The sequence below is a fragment of the Pseudophryne corroboree genome, chromosome 9 (genome assembly GCF_028390025.1).
Source record: "Pseudophryne corroboree isolate aPseCor3 chromosome 9, aPseCor3.hap2, whole genome shotgun sequence".
NCBI classification, from domain to species: Eukaryota; Metazoa; Chordata; class Amphibia; order Anura; family Myobatrachidae; genus Pseudophryne; species Pseudophryne corroboree.
In genome coordinates this window covers 80,589,545-80,613,259 of record NC_086452.1, presented here as the reverse complement: position 1 = coordinate 80,613,259, position 23,715 = coordinate 80,589,545, and the positions used below count along the sequence as shown (strand labels likewise).

At 45.4% G+C, this 23,715-nt stretch overlaps 1 protein-coding gene across 7 annotated transcripts in view; it reads left to right on the top strand.

The window, feature by feature from the left end:
* ELAVL4 (ELAV like RNA binding protein 4) overlaps window positions 1-23,715 on the top strand; it is a 134,779-nt gene that overhangs the window by 51,077 nt on the left and 59,987 nt on the right. For all 7 annotated transcript variants that reach the window (XM_063939572.1, XM_063939569.1, XM_063939574.1 and 4 more), the window contains exon 2: window positions 9,668-9,908. In XM_063939572.1, coding sequence (XP_063795642.1) covers window positions 9,668-9,908 — 241 coding nt within the window. The remainder of the gene's footprint in view (window positions 1-9,667; window positions 9,909-23,715) is intronic.

Here is a 23,715-nt window from a genome sequence, read left to right as displayed (position 1 = left end):
AAAAACCCTCCCCAAACAGCACATGACGCAAAGAAAAAAAGAGGCGCAATGAGGTAGCTGACTGTGTGAGTAAGATTAGCGACCCTAGTGGCCGACACAAACACCGGGCCCATTTAGGAGTGGCACTGCAGTGTCACGCAGGATGTCCCTTCCAAAAAACCCTCCCCAATCAGCACATGATGCAAAGAAAAAGAAAAGAAAAAGAGGTGCAAGATGGAATTGTCCTTGGGCCCTCCCACCCACCCTTATGTTGTATAAACAAAACAGGACATGCACACTTTAACCAACCCATCATTTCAGTGACAGGGTCTGCCACACGACTGTGACTGATATGACGGGTTGGTTTGGACCCCCCCAAAAAAGAAGCAATTAATCTCTCCTTGCACAAACTGGCTCTACAGAGGCAAGATGTCCACCTCATCATCACCCTCCGATATATCACCGTGTACATCCCCCTCCTCACAGATTATCAATTCGTCCCCACTTGAATCCACCATCTCAGCTCCCTGTGTACTTTGTGGAGGCAATTGCTGCTGGTCAATGTCTCCGCGGAGGAATTGATTATAATTCATTTTAATGAACATCATCTTCTCCACATTTTCTGGATGTAACCTCGTACGCCGATTGCTGACAAGGTGAGCGGCGGCACTAAACACTCTTTCGGAGTACACACTTGTGGGAGGGCAACTTAGGTAGAATAAAGCCAGTTTGTGCAAGGGCCTCCAAATTGCCTCTTTTTCCTGCCAGTATAAGTACGGACTGTGTGACGTGCCTACTTGGATGCGGTCACTCATATAATCCTCCACCATTCTATCAATGTTGAGAGAATCATATGCAGTGACAGTAGACGACATGTCCGTAATCGTTGTCAGGTCCTTCAGTCCGGACCAGATGTCAGCATCAGCAGTCGCTCCAGACTGCCCTGCATCACCGCCAGCGGGTGGGCTCGGAATTCTGAGCCTTTTCCTCGCACCCCCAGTTGCGGGAGAATGTGAAGGAGGAGATGTTGACAGGTCGCGTTCCGCTTGACTTGACAATTTTGTCACCAGCAGGTCTTTCAACCCCAGCAGACTTGTGTCTGCCGGAAAGAGAGATCCAAGGTAGGCTTTAAATCTAGGATCGAGCACGGTGGCCAAAATGTAGTGCTCTGATTTCAACAGATTGACCACCCGTGAATCCTTGTTAAGCGAATTAAGGGCTCCATCCACAAGTCCCACATGCCTAGCGGAATCGCTCCGTGTTAGCTCCTCCTTCAATGTCTCCAGCTTCTTCTGCAAAAGCCTGATGAGGGGAATGACCTGACTCAGGCTGGCAGTGTCTGAACTGACTTCACGTGTGGCAAGTTCAAAGGGCATCAGAACCTTGCACAACGTTGAAATCATTCTCCACTGCGCTTGAGACAGGTGCATTCCACCTACTATATCGTGCTCAATTGTATAGGCTTGAATGGCCTTTTGCTGCTCCTCCAACCTCTGAAGCATATAGAGGGTTGAATTCCACCTCGTTACCACTTCTTGCTTCAGATGATGGCAGGGCAGGTTCAGTAGTTTTTGGTGGTGCTCCAGTCTTCTGTACGTGGTGCCTGTACGCCGAAAGTGTCCCGCAATTCTTCTGGCCACCGACAGCATCTCTTGCACGCCCCTGTCGTTTTTTAAAAAATTCTGCACCACCAAATTCAAGGTATGTGCAAAACATGGGACGTGCTGGAATTTGCCCATATTTAATGCACACACAATATTGCTGGCGTTGTCCGATGCCACAAATCCACAGGAGAGTCCAATTGGGGTAAGCCATTCCGCGATGATCTTCCTCAGTTGCCGTAAGAGGTTTTCAGCTGTGTGCGTATTCTGGAAAGCGGTGATACAAAGCGTAGCCTGCCTAGGAAAGAGTTGGCGTTTGCGAGATGCTGCTACTGGTGCCGCCGCTGCTGTTCTTGCGGTGGGAGTCCATACATCTACCCAGTGGGCTGTCACAGTCATATAGTCCTGACCCTGCCCTGCTCCACTTGTCCACATGTCCGTGGTTAAGTGGACATTGGGTACAACTGCATTTTTTAGGACACTGGTGAGTCTTTTTCTGACGTCCGTGTACATTCTCGGTATCGCCTGCCTAGAGAAGTGGAACCTAGATGGTATTTGGTAACGGGGGCACACTGCCTCAATAAATTGTCTAGTTCCCTGTGAACTAACGGCGGATACCGGACGCACGTCTAACACCAACATAGTTGTCAAGGCCTCAGTTATCCGCTTTGCAGTAGGATGACTGCTGTGATATTTCATCTTCCTCGCAAAGGACTGTTGAACAGTCAATTGCTTACTGGAAGTAGTACAAGTGGGCTTACGACTTCCCCTCTGGGATGACCATCGACTCCCAGCGGCAACAACAGCAGCGCCAGCAGCAGTAGGCGTTACACGCAAGGATGCATCGGAGGAATCCCAGGCAGGAGAGGACTCGTCAGAATTGCCAGTGACATGGCCTGCAGGACTATTGGCATTCCTGGGGAAGGAGGAAATTGACACTGAGGGAGTTGGTGGGGTGGTTTGCGTGAGCTTGGTTACAAGAGGAAGGGATTTACTGGTCAGTGGACTGCTTCCGCTGTCACCCAAAGTTTTTGAACTTGTCACTGACTTATTATGAATGCGCTGCAGGTGACGTATAAGGGAGGATGTTCCGAGGTGGTTAACGTCCTTACCCCTACTTATTACAGCTTGACAAAGGGAACACACGGCTTGACACCTGTTGTCCGCATTTCTGGTGAAATACCTCCACACCGAAGAGCTGATTTTTTTGGTATTTTCACCTGGCATGTCAACGGCCATATTCCTCCCACGGACAAAAGGTGTCTCCCCGGGTGCCTGACTTAAACAAACCACCTCACCATCAGAATCCTCCTGGTCAATTTCCTCCCCAGCGCCAGCAACACCCATATCCTCCTCATCCTGGTGTACTTCAACACTGACATCTTCAATCTGACTATCAGGAACTGGACTGCGGGTGCTCCTTCCAGCACTTGCAGGGGGCGTGCAAATGGTGGAAGGCGCATGCTCTTCACGTCCAGTGTTGGGAAGGTCAGGCATCGCAACCGACACAATTGGACTCTCCTTGTGGATTTGGGATTTCGAAGAATGCACAGTTCTTTGCTGTGCTGCTTTTGCCAGCTTGAGTCTTTTCATTTTTCTAGCGAGAGGCTGAGTGCTTCCATCCTCATGTGAAGCTGAACCACTAGCCATGAACATAGGCCAGGGCCTCAGCCGTTCCTTGCCACTCCGTGTCGTAAATGGCATATTGGCAAGTTTACGCTTCTCCTCCGACAATTTTATTTTAGGTTTTGGAGTCCTTTTTTTTCTGATATTTGGTGTTTTGGATTTGACATGCTCTGTACTATGACATTGGGCATCGGCCTTGGCAGACGACGTTGCTGGCATTTCATCGTCTCGGCCATGACTAGTGGCAGCAGCTTCAGCACGAGGTGGAAGTGGATCTTGATCTTTCCCTAATTTTGGAACCTCAACATTTTTGTTCTCCATATTTTAATAGGCACAACTAAAAGGCACCTCAGGTAAACAATGGAGATGGATACTAGTATACAATTATGGACTGCCTGCCGAGTGCAGACACAGAGGTAGCCACAGCCGTGAACTACCGTACTGTACTGTGTCTGCTGCTAATATAGACTGGTTGATAAAGAGATAGTATACTCGTAACTAGTATGTATGTATAAAGAAAGAAAGAAAAACCACGGTTAGGTGGTATATACAATTATGGACGGGCTGCCGAGTGCCGACACAGAGGTAGCCACAGCCGTGAACTACCGCACTGTACTGTGTCTGCTGCTAATATATAGACTGGTTGATAAAGAGATAGTATACTCGTAACTAGTATGTATGTATAAAGAAAGAAAAAAAAACCACGGTTAGGTGGTATATACAATTATGGACGGGCTGCCGAGTGCCGACACAGAGGTAGCCACAGCCGTGAACTACCGCACTGTACTGTGTCTGCTGCTAATATAGACTGGTTGATAAAGAGATAGTATACTCGTAACTAGTATGTATGTATAAAGAAAGAAAAAAAAAACACGGTTAGGTGGTATATACAATTATGGACGGGCTGCCGAGTGCCGACACAGAGGTAGCCACAGCCGTGAACTACCGCACTGTACTGTGTCTGCTGCTAATATATAGACTGGTTGATAAAGAGATAGTATACTCGTAACTAGTATGTATGTATAAAGAAAGAAAAAAAAACCACGGTTAGGTGGTATATACAATTATGGACGGGCTGCCGAGTGCCGACACAGAGGTAGCCACAGCCGTGAACTACCGCACTGTACTGTGTCTGCTGCTAATATATAGACTGGTTGATAAAGAGATAGTATACTCGTAACTAGTATGTATGTATAAAGAAAGAAAGAAAAACCACGGTTAGGTGGTATATACAATTATGGACGGGCTGCCGAGTGCCGACACAGAGGTAGCCACAGCCGTGAACTACCGCACTGTACTGTGTCTGCTGCTAATATAGACTGGTTGATAAAGAGATAGTATACTCGTAACTAGTATGTATGTATAAAGAAAGAAAAAAAAACCACGGTTAGGTGGTATATACAATTATGGACGGGCTGCCGAGTGCCGACACAGAGGTAGCCACAGCCGTGAACTACCGCACTGTACTGTGTCTGCTGCTAATATATAGACTGGTTGATAAAGAGATAGTATACTCGTAACTAGTATGTATGTATAAAGAAAGAAAAAAAAACCACGGTTAGGTGGTATATAGAACTATGGACGGGCTGCCGAGTGCCGACACAGAGGTAGCCACAGCCGTGAACTACCGCACTGTACTGTGTCTGCTGCTAATATAGACTGGTTGATAAAGAGATAGTATACTCGTAACTAGTATGTATGTATAAAGAAAGAAAAAAAAACCACGGTTAGGTGGTATATACAATTATGGACGGGCTGCCGAGTGCCGACACAGAGGTAGCCACAGCCGTGAACTACCGCACTGTACTGTGTCTGCTGCTAATATATAGACTGGTTGATAAAGAGATAGTATACTCGTAACTAGTATGTATGTATAAAGAAAGAAAAAAAAACCACGGTTTGGTGGTATATACAATTATGGACGGGCTGCCGAGTGCCGACACAGAGGTAGCCACAGCCGTGAACTACCGCACTGTACTGTGTCTGCTGCTAATATAGACTGGTTGATAAAGAGATAGTATACTCGTAACTAGTATGTATGTATAAAGAAAGAAAAAAAAACCACGGTTAGGTGGTATATACAATTATGGACGGGCTGCCGAGTGCCGACACAAAGGTAGCCACAGCCGTGAACTACCGCACTGTACTGTGTCTGCTGCTAATATATAGACTGGTTGATAAAGAGATAGTATACTCGTAACTAGTATGTATGTATAAAGAAAGAAAAAAAAAACCACGGTTAGGTGGTATATACAATTATGGACGGGCTGCCGAGTGCCGACACAGAGGTAGCCACAGCCGTGAACTACCGCACTGTACTGTGTCTGCTGCTAATATAGACTGGTTGATAAAGAGATAGTATACTCGTAACTAGTATGTATGTATAAAGAAAGAAAAAAAAACCACGGTTAGGTGGTATATACAATTATGGACGGGCTGCCGAGTGCCGACACAGAGGTAGCCACAGCCGTGAACTACCGCACTGTACTGTGTCTGCTGCTAATATATAGACTGGTTGATAAAGAGATAGTATACTCGTAACTAGTATGTATGTATAAAGAAAGAAAAAAAAACCACGGTTAGGTGGTATATACAATTATGGACGGGCTGCCGAGTGCCGACACAGAGGTAGCCACAGCCGTGAACTACCACACTGTACTGTGTCTGCTGCTAATATAGACTGGTTGATAAAGAGATGGTATACTCGTAACTAGTATGTATGTATAAAGAAAGAAAAAAAAACCACGGTTAGGTGGTATATACAATTATGGACGGGCTGCCGAGTGCCGACACAGAGGTAGCCACAGCCGTGAACTACCGCACTGTACTGTGTCTGCTGCTAATATAGACTGGTTGATAAAGAGATAGTATACTCGTAACTAGTATGACTATAAAGAAAGAAAAAAAAACCACGGTTAGGTGGTATATACAATTATGGACGGGCTGCCGAGTGCCGACACAGAGGTAGCCACAGCCGTGAACTACCGCACTGTACTGTGTCTGCTGCTAATATAGACTGGTTGATAAAGAGATAGTATACTACTAATATTATATATACTGGTGGTCAGGTCACTGGTCACTAGTCACACTGGCAGTGGCACTCCTGCAGCAAAAGTGTGCACTGTTTAATTTTAATATAATATTATGTACTCCTGGCTCCTGCTATAACCTATAACTGGCACTGCAGTGCTCCCCAGTCTCCCCCACAATTATAAGCTGTGTGAGCTGAGCACAGTCAGATATATATATACATTGATGCAGCACACTGGGCTGAGCAGTGCACACAGATATGGTATGTGACTGAGTCACTGTGTGTATCGTTTTTTTCAGGCAGAGAACGGATATATTAAATAAAACAAACAACTGCACTGTCTGGTGGTCACTGTGGTCGTCAGTCACTAAACTCTGCACTCTCTTCTACAGTATCACAGCCTCAGGTCAATCTCTCTCTCTCTCTCTCTCTCTCAACCCTAATCTAAATGGAGAGGACGCCAGCCACGTCCTCTCCCTATCAATCTCAATGCACGTGTGAAAATGGCGGCGACGCGCGGCTCCTTATATAGAATCCGAGTCTCGCGAGAATCCGACAGCGTCATGATGACGTTCGGGCGCGCTCGGGTTAACCGAGCAAGGCGGGAGGATCCGAGTCTGCTCGGACCCGTGAAAAAAACATGAAGTTCGTGCGGGTTCGGATTCAGAGAAACCGAACCCGCTCATCTCTAGTTATAATGTTGGAAATCCAGCAAAAACAGCCGTTCTTACGATGGCATTAGCTTATAGTAGCCTATGGTATTCTCTATCACATATTTTTTTTCAGAGAGGCATCCTCCAGATCCCCCTCCGTCTGCCCCCCACTGACACGTGAACGGGCCGATGGCAATATGTGGACAGTACACGCGCCAGGTCCAAACCCAGCAGAAAGTTGATATCACTTAACAACCAGCCATTTGCTGGGCAGATTTCTATCGCTGATAAATGCATGCAATATTTTTCAATATCACAATGCAAATAGCCGTGAATATATCTCAATTGCATGTATATCTCACAGTTGCATGTAAATTGTGAATTGTGGTAAATAGGGGCCTTTGAATTTATATTATATAACAATAGGAAGAATTAAAAGGAGCGGTTATGGATCAATATCAAGGATCAAGGTCCTACCACATCAGAATTTTCCAGATACGTATATTATGGGGCTGATACAGGGCTGGACTGGCCCACAGGGGCACACGGTGGGCCCTACTGCCTGTGGGCCGGGATCCGGTCTGAAGATCGACAGTGTCTAGGTCGACAATGTTTAGGTCGACCACTATAGGTCGACAGTCACTAGGTCGACATGGATGGAAGGTCGACAGGGTTTCTAGGTCGACATGTGCTAGGTCGACAGGTCTAAAGGTCGACATGAGGATTTCACTTTTTTTGGGGGGGGGGGGTTTCATACTTAACGATCCATGTGGACTACGATTGGAACGGTAAAGTGTGCCGAGCGAAGCGAAGGCGCCATGCCCGAAGCATGGCGAGCGTAGCGAGCCATGCGAGGGGACGCGGTGCTCTAATTTGGGATCCCGGTCACTTTACGAAGAAAACGACACAAAAAAAACCTCATGTCGACCTTTAGACCTGTCGACCTAGCACATGTCGACCTAGAAACCCTGTCGACCTTCCATCCATGTTGACCTAGTGACTGTCGACCTATAGTGGTCGACCTAAACATTGTCGACCTAGATACTGTCGATAAAACGAACCACACCCCTGTGGGCCCACTCCTTCCTCTATGGATCAGATTCATTATACTTATGTGACAGTATAATGCACAGGACTATGGTGTATTTAACACAGGGCATTGCTGTTATTAATCTGGTACCTAATCATGCATGAATTAACAGTATTTACTATATCTATTTATCAAGGGTCCAGATCATGCACTCGCTAATAGTTAGCCAAGGCTCTAAGCATGGGCCCCTACCACTGCATTTCCCTGGTGGGCCCTTAATGCCCTAGTCCGACACTAGGCTGATGCAGGTTTGCGCGAGGGTCCATTATGTGAACTGATCTCGTAGCTGTAGCTGAGCATGCGCAAATACAGGCATCTCCACAACTCCAAGTTGTATGTGTCCCTTTTGCTTTTCCAGTTGGGCTACATGGATGTTAATGAGTGGTAACATAGCGCTTGCACATAAGATTTGTGACAGTGCATTGGGGTATGTGTAGACGGAATTCTGACCAAAGCCCAGTTGTGCATACATGGCGATTCATCTGTTTTCAGACAGATCCCTTGCACCAAGGGTAGTACTGGTGCAAGTGCACCCTAATACTGATGACGACTATGAAACCAGCATATGGGTCAGGACAAGGCAGGCAGATAGTTGCATAAACCTCTGCATACTGTACAGATGAACATATGCATTTTGTTCCGTGCGTGTAATGCTAATCTAATTGTGGCCGACTGGCATGTACCTCTGAATTGGCCCCTACATTACAAATACCGGTAAAGTATCAACAGTGTAAAGTTTATGCACTAATTACTTTCCATGGGCAAAGCCAATGCATACCTCCAAAGGATTCGGACGAGACCACACCCCCCGTTCCAACAGGCTTTGCTCCTTTTGTTTGGCTTAATTAGCACTATATGCAAATGAGTAAACAACTGTGTTGACTCAATCATTAGAAAGGGGCTCATGTGCGTACTATGAATTAATTTGGAAAAGTGAATCTCTAGTAGACAGTTGTTAAAGTAGTTTCTATGGTTACACAAAGTGGAAGCAGCCATTTTGCTGTTGAGATATAGGAACCTATTTATCATTAAATATTTGCTGATTTGGTGAGGGGGCTGCCCACAAATATTAAGGATCCCCTAGATGTACCATGGAAGGATAGCAGAAAATATAATATCTGCTGTGGTCTGTACAATGTCGTGCGCAAATATGGAGGCTGCTGTGCTGACGGATTTACCAAACTATTCCGGAGCTTGGCCCAGATAGAATAACGCCATCTTCAGATGACGTTATCCTATAGTAGCCCATGGGCTACTATATTGCGAAGGATTGTTTCTTATCCTAGCAAGAGAACAATAGTAAATTCAAGTAAACATATACATTTTCATGTTGCAGATTTGCACAAAAAATATTTTTCACATCCGCATTAAAATGGCAAATTATGATAAATATGCCCATAGTCCTAAAGATGTCAATACGGCTTTAGTTGTCTGCAATTGAGCACAGTAAATACTCAGAGTGACACTAAACAATATATTATGTATTACACGTTCATGCTTCATATTTATGTAAACTTCAGCGGCCCTTTAAGTGTGTATTGTTATGGATGTTTTACCATGAATATGAAATTGAATAAGTCTGTCATATCTTATCATGTTATTTGCTGAGTCTTGTCTCCCAAATGCATTGTCTCAGGCTATTTTTATTTTCTGTTTAATACTTATCCTTTTGTATTTTGCTTTGCAGATAATTAGCACCATGGAACCTCAGGTGTCGAATGGCCCAACTTCCAATACGAGCAATGGACCATCCAGTAACAGTAGAAACTGCCCTTCCCCGATGCAGACAGGGGCAGCCACAGATGACAGCAAAACTAACCTCATAGTTAATTATTTGCCGCAAAACATGACGCAGGAAGAGTTCAGGAGTCTGTTTGGCAGCATTGGGGAGATAGAGTCCTGCAAGCTGGTGCGGGATAAAATCACAGGTACATGTATACAGTTTGTTCAATAATATTTCAGCTGTATATCTAGAGCAGGAAAATACGAGACATAGGTTTACTTAAAAAATGTGGTGGTGGTGTACATCAATTTCAAATTAAGGGGGACATTTACTAAGCAGTGATAAGAGCAGAGAAGTGAGCATGTGGAGAAGTTGCCCATGGCAACCAATCAGCACTGAAGTAACATCTATAATTTGCACACTATAAAATGATACAGAGCTGCTGATTGGTTGATGGTGCAGCTTCTCCACAGGTTCATTTCTCCGCTCTTATCACTGCTTAGTAAATGTCCCCCTTAGGGAGAGTTCCGGTATGAATGGTCGACCATGTTATGGTCGACAGTCATTAGGTCGACCACTATTGGTCGACATTGACATGGTCGACATGGACACATGGTCGACACATGAACATGGTCAACACATTAAAGGTCGACACATGAAAAGGTCGACATGAGTTTTTTTACTTTTTTTTGTGTCATTTTTTGCGTAAAGTGACTGGGAACCCCAATTAGTGCACCACGTCCCCTCGCATGGCTCGCTTCGCTCGCCATGCTTCGGGCATGGTGCCTTCGCTCCGCTACCGCTTCGCTCGGCACAGATTACCGTTCCAATCGTAGTCCACGTGGATCGTAAAGTATGGAAAAGTGCCCCAAAAGAAAAAAAGTTAAAAAACTCATGTCGACCTTTTCATGTGTCGACCTTTCATGTGTCGAACATTTTCATGTGTCGACCATGTGTCCATGTCGACCATGTCAATGTCGACCAATAGTGATCGACCTAATGACTGTCGACCATAACATGGTCGACCATGTGAACGGATACCCTTAGGGAGCTATGTACAAAATGGCATAATTAATAATGTTGTCTCGTGCATGTTCATCCAGCACGGTTTTCCCCAAATCCAGTCCTTACGTATCAAACCTCTCACATTTTCTTGATTTGTTTAATCAGCTGGCGACTAAGGGGCAGATTTAACAACAAGTGATATTCTTGTTATGATTCGTTAGGAATGATAAATGTTGCTCCAGCCAATCAGCTCCTGACTGTCATTTTTCAAACATGTTACAGTTAGGAGCATTGTAATAAGTGATAACAAGAATATCACTTGTTGTTAAATCTGCCCCTTAAGGTTCTATTTATCATCAATGAGTAAGTGGCTGTAGTATGTATCACCAGAGCCAGATTAATATCAGGGCAGCTGGTGTAGTCGCCATAAAGGGCCCCCACACATCGCTACAGCATGGGGGGCACAGTGGCACAATCTGAATGTAGCATAATGCGGTGTAGCATAATGTGAACTGGAGCTGCTACAGTGTATTTAACACATTTGTGGTGCTGGGAGCATTTACATAGTATACTTTATAATAACATTGCCAGCACGTTTTATTGACAATATTATTGGTATGGGCCCCCATGAATGAGTTGCCCTGGGGCCCCCACATACCTCAATCTGGACTTGTGCATATCACAGTGGCACAAAATACTGTTCTCCAAGCGCCGCCTCTTTCTATTCAGTGAGCGGGTGACAGGTCACATAGACCCTGCTTTTCTGTCACACTGCAGCGAGAGCCGGGATGAAATCGTGTTCAACCCTGCTCGCTATTTGAGTTGCAATTCCAGGTCACTCAACCTGGTTTATTTCAACTGGCCCCTTTCAGACTACGTCGCAACCCGGGTTGCTACGCATTCAAGTGATATAACCCGGGTTATTGCTGGTGGTCTGAAAGGGTTATAATTATACTACCTGTTTCCCCAGACACATATCCAGAATTGAACTGGTTAGGGTGCACGAGAACCGGATTTGGGAAATACTGATCTATCCCTTTATATGATATTTCTGAAGAGCTTTGCATATTGGAAATAAATATCTACTGTAGTTGAAATAAGCATATTTTTAATGTAGATATAACTTTAAAACCCAAAAGTTAGATTTTCTGTCCAATATCCATATGGTGAATCCTGTTTGGTTTTGCACAACTGACTTTCTCAATAGAGTCCAGCACCAATACTATGGGGGACATGTACTAAGCAGTAATAAAAGTGGAGAAGTGAGCCAGTGGAGAAGCTGCCCATGGCAACCAATCAGCTGCTCTGTATACTTTCATAGTATGCAACTTATAAATGTTACGTCAATGCTGATTGGTTGCCATGGGCAACTTCTCCACTGGCTCATTTCTCCACTTTTATCACTGCTTAGTTCATGTACCCCTTAATTAGATGTGCAGAGAAACTTGCTTCCCTAAAGGACTGAAAGTAACATATTTCGGGGTAAATTAACCAAAGCTTCTAAAATCGAGAATTGGTGACGTTGTCCATAGCAACCAATCAGACGCTGTCTATCATTTCTTTATTGCCTTTTACAAAATGATAGACAGCAACTGATTGGTTGCTATAGGCATTATCACGATTTCCCTGGTTTAAAAGCTTTAGTAAATTTACCCCTTTATGTCAAATTACTTTAAGGTTTGGCTAGATTTACTTGTGATTTTAGCGTGTTCTCAGAGCAAATGGGGCGTCATTATTTATTATTATTAATATGAAAATGATCATACCTGCCAACAGTCATAATTTCTGTCACACAAAATAGGAATGGCCTACTGGCCACGCTTGGGGACGTTGTAAACCATAAACAAATAAAGTTTTGTTTTTGAAACAAAAAGAGCAAAGCAAATAACTTTGCACCTTGATAAAACCATGTTGTACTACACACACCCCACAACCGTCCAGATTTTTGGGTGGGCAGTCATGCTTTTCAGCCATTGTCCGATCTTCCTACCTGCAGGCTGCAGTGTCCACTTGGGGAGGAGGACTTGGGGGCAGGCTAGGCGTGGTGCACTCAACCACCACTGATCTGCTATGCAGAGCAGAGGTGAATGGATGCCGGGTGCACATGCGTGGTGGGAGAGGCTGGGGGCAGCCCAGCAACTGCCGGAGTGTTGGGCTCGCCCCCAGTGTGATACACAGTTACGCCCCCAAACTGCACAGCAGGGGGCGTGGTCTAGCAGGCACAATGTCAGCCCCCCCCCTTCCCAATACCAAAAATAAGACTGGGAGGCATGACTACAGGTGGGGAAGATGTAACATGTGCAGAGAGATATAGATGTGAGATGGGCGTGTCCAAACCAAAATCTACATTGCAGCATAAAACTAAAGCAGTCCAGCATTTGTGGGCTACATGTTAAAGCAGCCATTATTTACCCTTCATGCAAAAGCAATAAATGTATTTGCACCCCTTGCATTGCATTTGCAACGTGATTTTTTCCAGGTGCAAAGTTACAGTACTTGCTTTTTTTTACGCCTTAAGGCCTAGTAGCACAATGGAACAGGTGACAAAATAATTACACACCAATTGTCTATATGCTGTGTGTGCACAAATATAGAATCTAACATTCACAATATTAGGTGGATAAGGTGCTTTGCTTGCATCTGTGTTCCGTCAATTTGCGCTCAGTTGCATCAAAATGCTGACCTCAAAATAATGGAACATTGTTCCCTATGGAGATAAGCTGGTCTTTACACAGCAGCTTTCATTGCCAATACGGAGTGATGGATCAATGAAAAGAGAGAATGCAGCCACTCTACATCAACATTAAAAACTGCTGTGTATAGACCAGCTTATCTCCATAGGGAACAATGGGAGACGTTTATGAAAACTAGTGCATAGAAAAATTGTGTTGTTGCCCATAGCAACCAATTGCGTCTTTGTTTTCACTTTTTAACCAGGGTTGCGAAAAATGACAGCCACAATCTGATTGGTCGCTATGGGCAACATCAGTTGAACTGTGGATCTTTTTTTCCCCCCGTAAATCTCCCCAATTGTTCCCTATTAGGCGGTGTGTTCTAGCTGCATTTTGATGCAAATGAACAGACCTCAGATCGAATGAGCATAGGCACAGAGAAAAGCATCCATCTGTAAAATCCCTAAAGGAAGTAAGTTCTACAGAAAGCTTTTGCAAGCAATACAGTCTTTCATGACCGCGTTTCCCAGCACTGCTCTCTTTACATAAACTGGGTCCAAAACCTGGAAAAAGAGGAATCCAAAATCAGAGACCCTTAAATTATCTGTTGAGTCTCATAATAGCTAGAGGAAGGTGGGTGAAGAAATAGAACTATTTATAACATTTTAAGCCAGAAACAAAAATGCATTAAGCCACATTTCCTTGATAACAACCGGCATAAAGTGAAGGGACACAGGATTTGTTTTTATTACTTACCCTTTTTTTTTTTCCGCCCCCCCCCCCTATTTTTTTTTTTTTTTACATGAATTTGAAAATTGGATTAGAACCCAGTTACTGTAGATGGTTTACACTGCAGTGGTCAATGTTATCAGTTCCCCTACTTCTAGTTCTAGTCCTTCATTGATCTTGTCAATTTGTGAGGATTGCACTTGAGGTGAGGAGTTTAGGATTTACTGCAATGCTGATAGATGTCAGGCCTGTTGTTACTGTGGTTTTTGGTTCTTTGTGCATGCGCCGGACACATACTGCGCATGTGCAGTACGGGTCTGTTGCCGTTTTTGCCGGTGGGAAGGGGCGGCGAGGGCCTCCGTTTCCCAAAACAGAGGCATGTTGTCATCATTGCAGGGGAGGGAGAAGGCCAGGATCTTCGTCAGAGGATGGAGATTTCCTGGCCTGTTTGATGCATCTGCCGCTAGGACGCACCTCGGGTCACTAATGCATGCTAGAGGCCTTCTGCTGCATTATCATATTACTGCTATCGCTGCTGCTTCCATGTAAGCAGCAACCATAGCTCTTCCACCCACATCTGAATCAGGCCCTGTGACCACATTCCCACAATCTGGCAAAAGCCCAAACAATCCAATGGGAACTAGCTAACAGTCCACTGTTCTAACTGTCAGTATTCCCCTCATCCAGCATTGATACTCGCTGTGTGATTGGCAGCTCGGGATGACAGAACAGACTGGGACAACTTGGTACATGCTAACTGCGTCCTTTATGAATCTGGGTAGATGTCAGGCTAGGCAAGGACTATAACCAGTCTGGAAGTTAGGACGCGGTACATGATTGGAGGGGAGATAGATGTTTCAAACCTCTGAGGGAGTTAAAGTGAAGAAGTTTGGCATAACATTTATCTAGTACAGTCTACGAAATGACAGCAGCTGATTGGTTGCTAAAGGCAACTTCTCTGCCTTATCTCTCTTGAAGATTTGATACATCTCCCCCGAGTGTAAGCACTTTCCCCATCCCTCCTCCCCTCCCACTGAACTACAACCTGTACCAAAGTTGGCAGGTGGCTCCATCACTCTGCCAACTCTCAACGCGATGTTGAGAGTCACAACCAGGTCCTGATGATGTGATGATATGGGCAGCTGCTTGGTGCTCATCCAGCCCCAGGGCATAGGAAGGCATAGGGACTGAGATCATCCAGCTACAGCTGGCAGGCACGGATCATTTATCATATACGAAAGCAATAGCAATGCGGGTGAGCAAGTGAACCCAGGTGAGCTATGGGTTTATGAGCAGAATACGGGAATAAACTCATTGCACAGTAAACACCCTCTTTTTCTGCTTAAGGAAGAGTTTCCATATCTTGCAGGACGTTTCCACATCTAATTGAGGCTATGTGTCACACCAGCCCTGTGGGAAATTATGAACTTCAGGAAAATAACAGACTTTAATCTGGATCTTTGCCTAGGATCTTTGGTTGTAGACTTCTGGGGAGATATTGACGTTACAAGTGTTCCTGGAGTTGTGTAAGGTGATGAGTATTCAGCCTTGGAGGGGGCTTTCCAGACACACTTGTGATACAGGGCTAGCTGACCTGAGCAGGGGAGCTGTCTCCTGCTGACCTGTACTGATGGACTTAGCATGCCCACTGTGCTGGAAGCCTGAGAGAGATTGAGTGACAGTGTCCACCAGTGTCCAGAATAGATCCCTCCCAGTCCTGCTAACCACAGACCTGCCTATTGTTAGGTCATTTACCCCCACTTCCACCCTTCCCCAGCTGCTCTTAGCCTCAAGTCATCATCTCTGAGATCATCACTGTCATGGACGTACATATTTCCTCATATTCACACTTCTGTTCATTACTTGCAGATAGGTAGCCTCCAACTATCCCCAGCCCCTTCCCTGTATCTCCCTATGTCTGCACCCCTGACAACCGCCCCCTCCCACCATTAACCCCAAGTGGAGCACCACCACCACCACCACCACCACCACACTATAAACTAACCATTCTAAAACTGTTTTACATAATACTAATCTGAAGTTTTGGTGGCCATTGTTTAGCAAAACTAAGCGTAACCATGACAACAATGCCAACATTATAGCCCTTACGTCTCAGCGGCGGATAGAGAGGACGAGGAATCCAGGGTTGGGCAGGGATAGTACCTGTGAAGAGGGTGTACCTTCACTGTTACAGGTGTAGCTATTTAGGTTTCAGATGATGACTGTCCACTGTGGCTTAAGGAGTAGCAAAGGACTGAGTGTTGGAAATCATCTTGATTGTCTAGAGCCACATGGGATTGTTAATATCCTTCTGTTGCCAGTGATGCTCAGCGATTGTCAGTGCCAGCTGGCTTACTATCAGGGAGAAGGCCTATCACTGGCAAAAACAGATGATTTCTGGGGGCATATGTAAAAGGGTCCGAGTTTGCCGGAGGTGCAGCTTGCCGGCCGATCTTGGAGGTTTGTTAAAGCGGCAACCATTTACAAGAGAAAACCATGCCTTGTAAAGGATTGCCGCTTTAAAAAAAACGTCCGAGACCATCTGGCATTCCGCACCTTCAGCAAATTCAGACCCTATTACAATTGCCCCTTGGTCTTTCATGCCATTGATAAATAAATACCCTTTAATTCACAATCTGCAAATCGAAAGACATATACTGATATCATAATTATTGATCTAAGCGTGACACCAGCAAAACCGTATAAACATTATGTTCAGACTACTAATACAAAGGATAATGCCAAATATACTGTGCAAATAGGACGTCGGTAAATGTGACTCATATCGTCTATTGTCTTGTAACCACATAGAGATGGAACGAGAAAAAAAAAAAAAGAACGTAGCCATAAAGTGAGCTTATTATAACTTTTATTTCCACATCGTAATTAATTCTGGCTTTTTAAATTAACTGTAAAACGGGTCCCTCCTGAACCATCGCAGCTCTGCAGAGGCCAGGATGGAAAAAGAAACTTTATTGCCAGTTCAGCAGAAAGTAGGTGGTGAAATGAGGCCACTGTGATAAGAATGCGTTCTAAAGCTTGCTTTATGGGATCGTACGGACGCTCATACTATATGTACATTGTCCATGGATGGGAACTACAGGGTCTTTTACATAGTGGGTGCAAGGTGTAAAATTTCATAAACCTCTAACCCCACACAGCTCATTCTTCATTCCCTTTGTAAGATGTACAGTACCATAGCTAATTATAGGGACTTACTCTAATACCTACAGTAGTCTGACATTTAATACAGTCATTATTATTTTTAAGTTGTCACCAAGCTCTACAGTGGCAGTCTGTCTGAATGAGAGATTATGCACAATACGAATCACAAATATTTATAGACATTCTCTTATCAACATTTAATTATATAGCATACAACGGGGTACAGGGCTGGTACTAGGGTAATTTGCACCCCTCTGCAAACTATACATTTGCACCTTCCTTTAAAATGAACAGAGCCCCATTTCTTTATATATTCTTAGGAGTCAAAGCATAAGGGGACCCCCTGAATCCCCAATTCCTGGAGCAGGTGGGAGGCCAGTATGGATGGCCACCGACCATTGATGATTCCTAATCATTGATGGTTTAAGGTCTATGTCGAATGGTTTTGCCATCGATGGGAGAGAACCAGATGGTTTTCCCCCATCGATGTCTTAGCATAAGCAAATATTTTTTTAAAACTTTTTTTGCAAGGTGCCGGGATACAGAGCTTAGGGGGTCCTTCCGAGTTGATCGCTAGCAGAAAATGTTCGCTGCGCAGCAATGATGCAAAAAAGTAAACTCTGCGCATGCGTATGCGGTGCAATGCGCACGCGCGACGTACTTTCACAACAGCCGATGTAGTTTCACACAAGGTCTAGCGAAGCTTTTCAGTCGCACTGCTGGCCGCAGAGTGATTGACATGAAGTGGGCGTTTCTGGGTGTCAACTGACCGTTTACAGGGAGTGTTCGAAAAAACGCAGGCCTGCCAGGAAAAACACAGGCGTGCTGGGCGAACGCAGGGCGTGTTTGTGACATCAAAACAGGAACTCAACAGTCTGCAGTCATCGCAAGCGCTGAGTAGGTCTGAAGCTACTCTGAAACTGCACAAAATTATTTTGTAGCCGCTGTGCGATCCTTTCGTTCGCACTTCTGCTAAGCTAAAATACATTCCCAGTGGGCGGCGGCATAGCGTTTGCACGGCTGCTAAAAACTGCTATTGAGCGATCAACTCGGAATATCCCCCTTAGCTCTGCCCCCGAGACTTATGAAACCCCGCCCCCAGGCTGTGATTGGCCCGCGGGTCATCATTAGTTGTAATAACAGGGATGACCATCGATGAGTGAAACCATCGATGGTCACCCATAGCATAGTTGGTGACCATCGATGGTCACTCACAGTTTCACCATCGATGGCAACCATCGATAGTGAACACACCGATGACCATCGCTAGTGGCCAGTGAGCATAGATAAGGGGAGGGGACCTGGGGGTGTTGTCTCAGCCAGTGGATAGCCAACAGGGCGTTGAAGATACCTCACTCCAGCCTGGCGCCCTCTTGCAAAGCATCCCCCCGCTTACTGCATTGCGCCACCCCGACGGGATACAAAAAGTAATAAAACAAGACATAACGTAACATCACAGACATATAAAAAATGGCAAGATGCCAACATAAGAACAGTATCCAGTCTCTAGTTCGACCACCCGTAAGTAGGTAGTCGACATGGTTTCTAGGTCGACATGGTCTCTAGGTTGACATGACAGAAGGTCATCATGAGTTTTTCACTTTTTTTTTTCTTTTTTTTTACTTTTTCATTACGATCCACGTCGACTACAACTGGGGATGGTAACCTGTGCCGAGCGCAGCGGTGGCGGATCGAGGCACCTTGCCCGAACGCTCACCATGCGAGGTGACACGGTGCACTAGTTGGGGTTCCTGTCACTGTACAGAGAAAACAACACCAATTTATTTTTAAACTCATGTCGACCTTGTTCATGTTGACCTAATGTTTGTGTCGACCTATTTTGGGTGTCAACCTATTTACTGTCGAGCAATAGTGGTCGACCTAGACACTGTCGATCTAAGTGTGGTCGACCCTATGATCCACACCCCATAAGATTAGGCACCGTATAAAAGAGGCCGTTGAAGGAGGGTATCCGTTCAGATGGTCGACCATGTTATGGTCGACAGTCATTAGGTCGACCACTATTGGTCGACATTGACATGGTCAACATGGACACATGGTCGACACATGAAAATGGTCGACACATGAAAGGTCGACACATGAAAAGGTCGACATGAGTTTTTTAACTTTTTTTTCTTTTGGGGAACTTTTCCATACTTTACGATCCACGTGGACTACGATTGGAACGGTAATCTGTGCCGAGCGAAGCGGTAGCGGAGCGGTAGCGGAGCGAAGGCACCATGCCCGAAGCATGGCGAGCGAAGCGACGCGGTGCACTAATTGGGGTTCCCAGTCACATTACGCAAAAAACGACACCAAAAAAAGTTAAAAAAACGCATGTCGACCTTTTCATGTGTCGACCTTTCATGTGTCGACCATTTTCATGTGTCGACCATGTGTCCATGTCAGCCATGTCAATGCCGACCAATAGTGGTCGACCTAATGACTGTCGACCATAACATGGTCGACCATTTATACCGGAACCTTGAAGGAGATAGAGGCGTGAGACAAAGAGTAGTATCAGCTCTGCTCATCAGAGCTACAATCTAATTCATATACTGTACCAACCCCATGTACTAACTATGGTCAAGTAGGTCAGTAATGGGGATCAATCAGGTCGTCACTCATTTTAGATCACTAATTTGTGCTTATTTTTCATTGCTAAAATGATCGTGATTTCAGGCTTATCTCGATAGATAAATCACAAGTAATGCTGATGCATGTATACTGTCATTTGGTTTAAAACCTGCATTGTAATCTTAATGCTTATAATTACTGAGCTCTGATGCAATAACATGAGTACTCATTGTGAAAGCATACAGTATTCATGTCAAGGACTTACCTGACTCAGATGTTAAAAGTCAGCTGGCTTCCTGTCTTTTATTACAAGTTATTTATATAGCACACGCATATGCTGCAGCAGTTTACAGAGATTCTTCAGTCACTCGGACTTGTCTCTTCCCCAGAGGAGCTTACAGTCTATAACTACGAGCCTGATTCATGTTTGTAAGTAAAGCAAAAAAAACAAGTAACTTTGTATCTGGAACAAACCATATTGCCATGTAAGAGGAACAAATACATTTATATTGTTTCTGTCCAGGATAAATACTGACTGCTTTTGCATGTAGCCCACAAATGTTACACAGCTTTATGTTTACACTGCAATTTAGATTTCAGTTTGAACACACCCCACCCAAATCTAACTCTCTCTACACTTATTACATCTGCCCCACCTGCAGTGTAACATGGTTTCGCCCATTTGCTTGCTTTTTTGCTGTACTTACAAACATGAATCAGGCCTTATGTTCCTTATCACAGGTACACACACATACATACATACTAGGGTTAATTTTTGCTAGCAGCCAATTAATCCTCCAGTACGTTTTTGGATTGTTGCAGGGGCGCTTTAAAGGAGGAGGATGCCCATGTCCAGCCTCCTCCATTCGGGCCCCCTGCTCTCTGCCGGGAGCGCTGTAGAGTCTGAGCACTAGAGGGCTCAGACTCTCCTGCGCATGAGCTGATCTCCAGGAAAATGGCGCAGCAGCCATTTTCCCAGTGATTTCTCTACTGTGCATGCGCAGAACTCCCGTGAAAATGTCCAATGCGCCGTTTACACTGGGTTTTTACAGCGCCGGTGACGTCGGCACAGGACTCCGGAGGGGTGAGTATTAAAACAGTGAGTGCGATGTGGGCCCCCCTGGTCCCAGAGACCCGTGTGCACCGCACACACTGCACCCATTATAGATACACCAGTGGATTGTGGGAGGAAACTGGAGTACCTGGAGGAGACCCATGTAAGCATGGTGAGGACATGCAAACTCCACATAGGTAGGGCTTTGATGGGAAATGAACTAAGGACCTCAATGCTGAGAGGCAGTTGACTAATCATTGTACCGCCAGGATGCCCACTTTGGTGCAATCGTCTGCAACTGCTCATGTCCTTATAAATTATGGTAAGATAGACTTGTCTACTTTTTAGATCTTCATCAGTCTCCTGGAAATATCAGGAGACACGGCAAGTACAGTATACAATAAGAGATGCATTAACAATTATCTGTCTATACTGTACATTGCTGTGAATAGTTCATGAAAAGCTGAGCAACTCGTCGCATTAAAGCATTTCTCGATAAAATCACAACTATTTTATGAATCCCTCTCCAAATGTATTGGATTACATTTCTCAGGATCATTATCTCACAGGTGACCTGCAGCTATTTGATGTTTTTGTAATGAACTGCTTTCCACAGGGGATTGGAATCTATAGACGTATAGCGAGAGCCCACGCTAGCTCAGTGCGGATAAAGCAATATGCAATGTGTGCCAGTCAGCATCATTTGCATAGGAGGAGGCAAGGAAGGCAGCTGTTAACCCCCCCCCCCCCCCTTCCTCTCCCTCCCCCCCCCCAAACCCCGACACACACAAACACACATGACAGGGAGCTGCTCTAGGGCTCGGGGGTGGCAGTGAGGATGAAAAGTCTTTAAATTGTGAACAGCTCAATTGACAGACAGTGAAAGCAAGTCACGTCTGATCTAGGTTAATAAGCAGTCTGCATGTACAGTACCTGCCGCAAGATGCACTCGCAGGCAGCAGGGAAGAAATGAATGTATATAAATAAGTGCCAGCCTTTCTATGTTAAAATATAGTTCCATATTCTTGTCTGGATAATGAGTAAGCAGATTCTATTTAAAGCCTTTTACAGTATTGGTGCAATCCTGCCGGCAAAAGGGCCTGATACAGTGCGGTTAGTAAATCGGGAGTGCATTGGTCAAAAGATGCTGGAAAAAAATGTTCATATTATATATATTATATGCGCCTATATGCAAAGGTGTATGCATCTCGATGTGTGCCCAAATCTGGGTGTGCAGCAAATGTCTTATCGTCACCAGTCAGTAATTGCACCTGTCCTGTACTAGGTGCAGAAGACTCTATGGTCCTACTTCAGACCTGATCGTAGCAGCAAATTTGTTAGCAGATGGGCAAAACCATGTGCACTGCAGGTGTGGCAGATACAGTGGCGGAACTAGCGAGCGGTGGGCCCAGGTGCGACAAAATGCTTCGGGCCCCCTCATCCCATCCAAGTCCACCCCCTCACCCCTGGAGAGGATCTGGTGAGGGGGACCTGCTCAGGGCCAGAGAAATGGATACCTAGCAACAGTGCCGTAACTAGACATTTTAGCGCTGTGTGCAAGAAACGGCATCGGAGCCCCCCCCCCTCTATGTAAAACAGGGGCAGTGCGCAAAAAATATAGGGTTATGGCTTCCTGGGGAAGGGGTGTGGCCACAAAATAATACCAATTCATATAACGGTGCACAGTAGTCTCCATTATTCAAATTACGCCGCACAGTAGCACCACTACACCAGGTAGAGCCCCTTTTACACATTACGGCAGACAGCGTCCCCTTTTTACACATTACGGCAGACAGCGTCCCCTTTTTACACATTACGGCAGACAGCGTCCCCTTTTTACACATTACGGCAGACAGCGTCCCCTTTTTACACATAACGGCAGACAGCGTCCCCTTTTTACACATAACGGCAGGCAGCGTCCCCTTTTTACACATAACGGCAGGCAGCGTCCCCCTTTTTACACATTACGGCAGACAGAATAGAAAGAAAGAAAGAAAGAAAGAAAGAAAGAAAGAAAGAAAGAAAGAAAGAAAGAAAGAAAAATAGATTATATTTACCGTCTCCGCTGGCAGTCAGGCTCCTCTGTGCAGCTTCTTCTGGCAGAGATCCCGAGCAGAGAAGAAGGAGGAGGAGGAAGGAGGGGGAGGAGGGAGCCGCAGCAGCGCAGAGCGGCGGAGGACAGCCTATGGTGAAGGAGAGGGACAGCAGCAGCAGCGCCTCCACCAATTACACAGCGCTGCTGCGGCTCCCTCCTCCATCTCCCTCTTCCTCCTTCTCCCCTGTGATCGCTGCGCTCCTCTCCTCGGCGGGGCGGCTGTGTGCTGCGGGCGGTAGTGGCCCGCAGCACACAGCAGCATGTAATGAGTCACTGCTTGCACTGGCGGTTGTTCCGCCACTGGGCAGATATAACATGTGCAGAGAGAGTTAGATTTGGGTAAGTTATTGTTTCTGTGCAGGGTAAATACTGGCTGCTTTATTTTAACACTGCAATTTAGATTTCAGATTGAACACACCTCACCCAAATCTAATTCTCTCTGCACATGTTATATCTGCCCCCCCCCACCCCCACCCCCCCCTGCAGTGCACATGGTTTTGCCCAACTGCTAACAAATTTGCTGCTACGATCAGGTCTGAATTACTGTAGGCCCTTTATCCAGACCTGCAGAGCCTGCATTTCCGTGAACACGGCCACCCAAACAGATGTACAGTATATCCAACACTATCTCAGCCCACAAGCCTTTATCACATAAATCATTAACTGTGTGAATTCCACGACACATACCATTTTTAAAGCCCTATGCATTATAAGG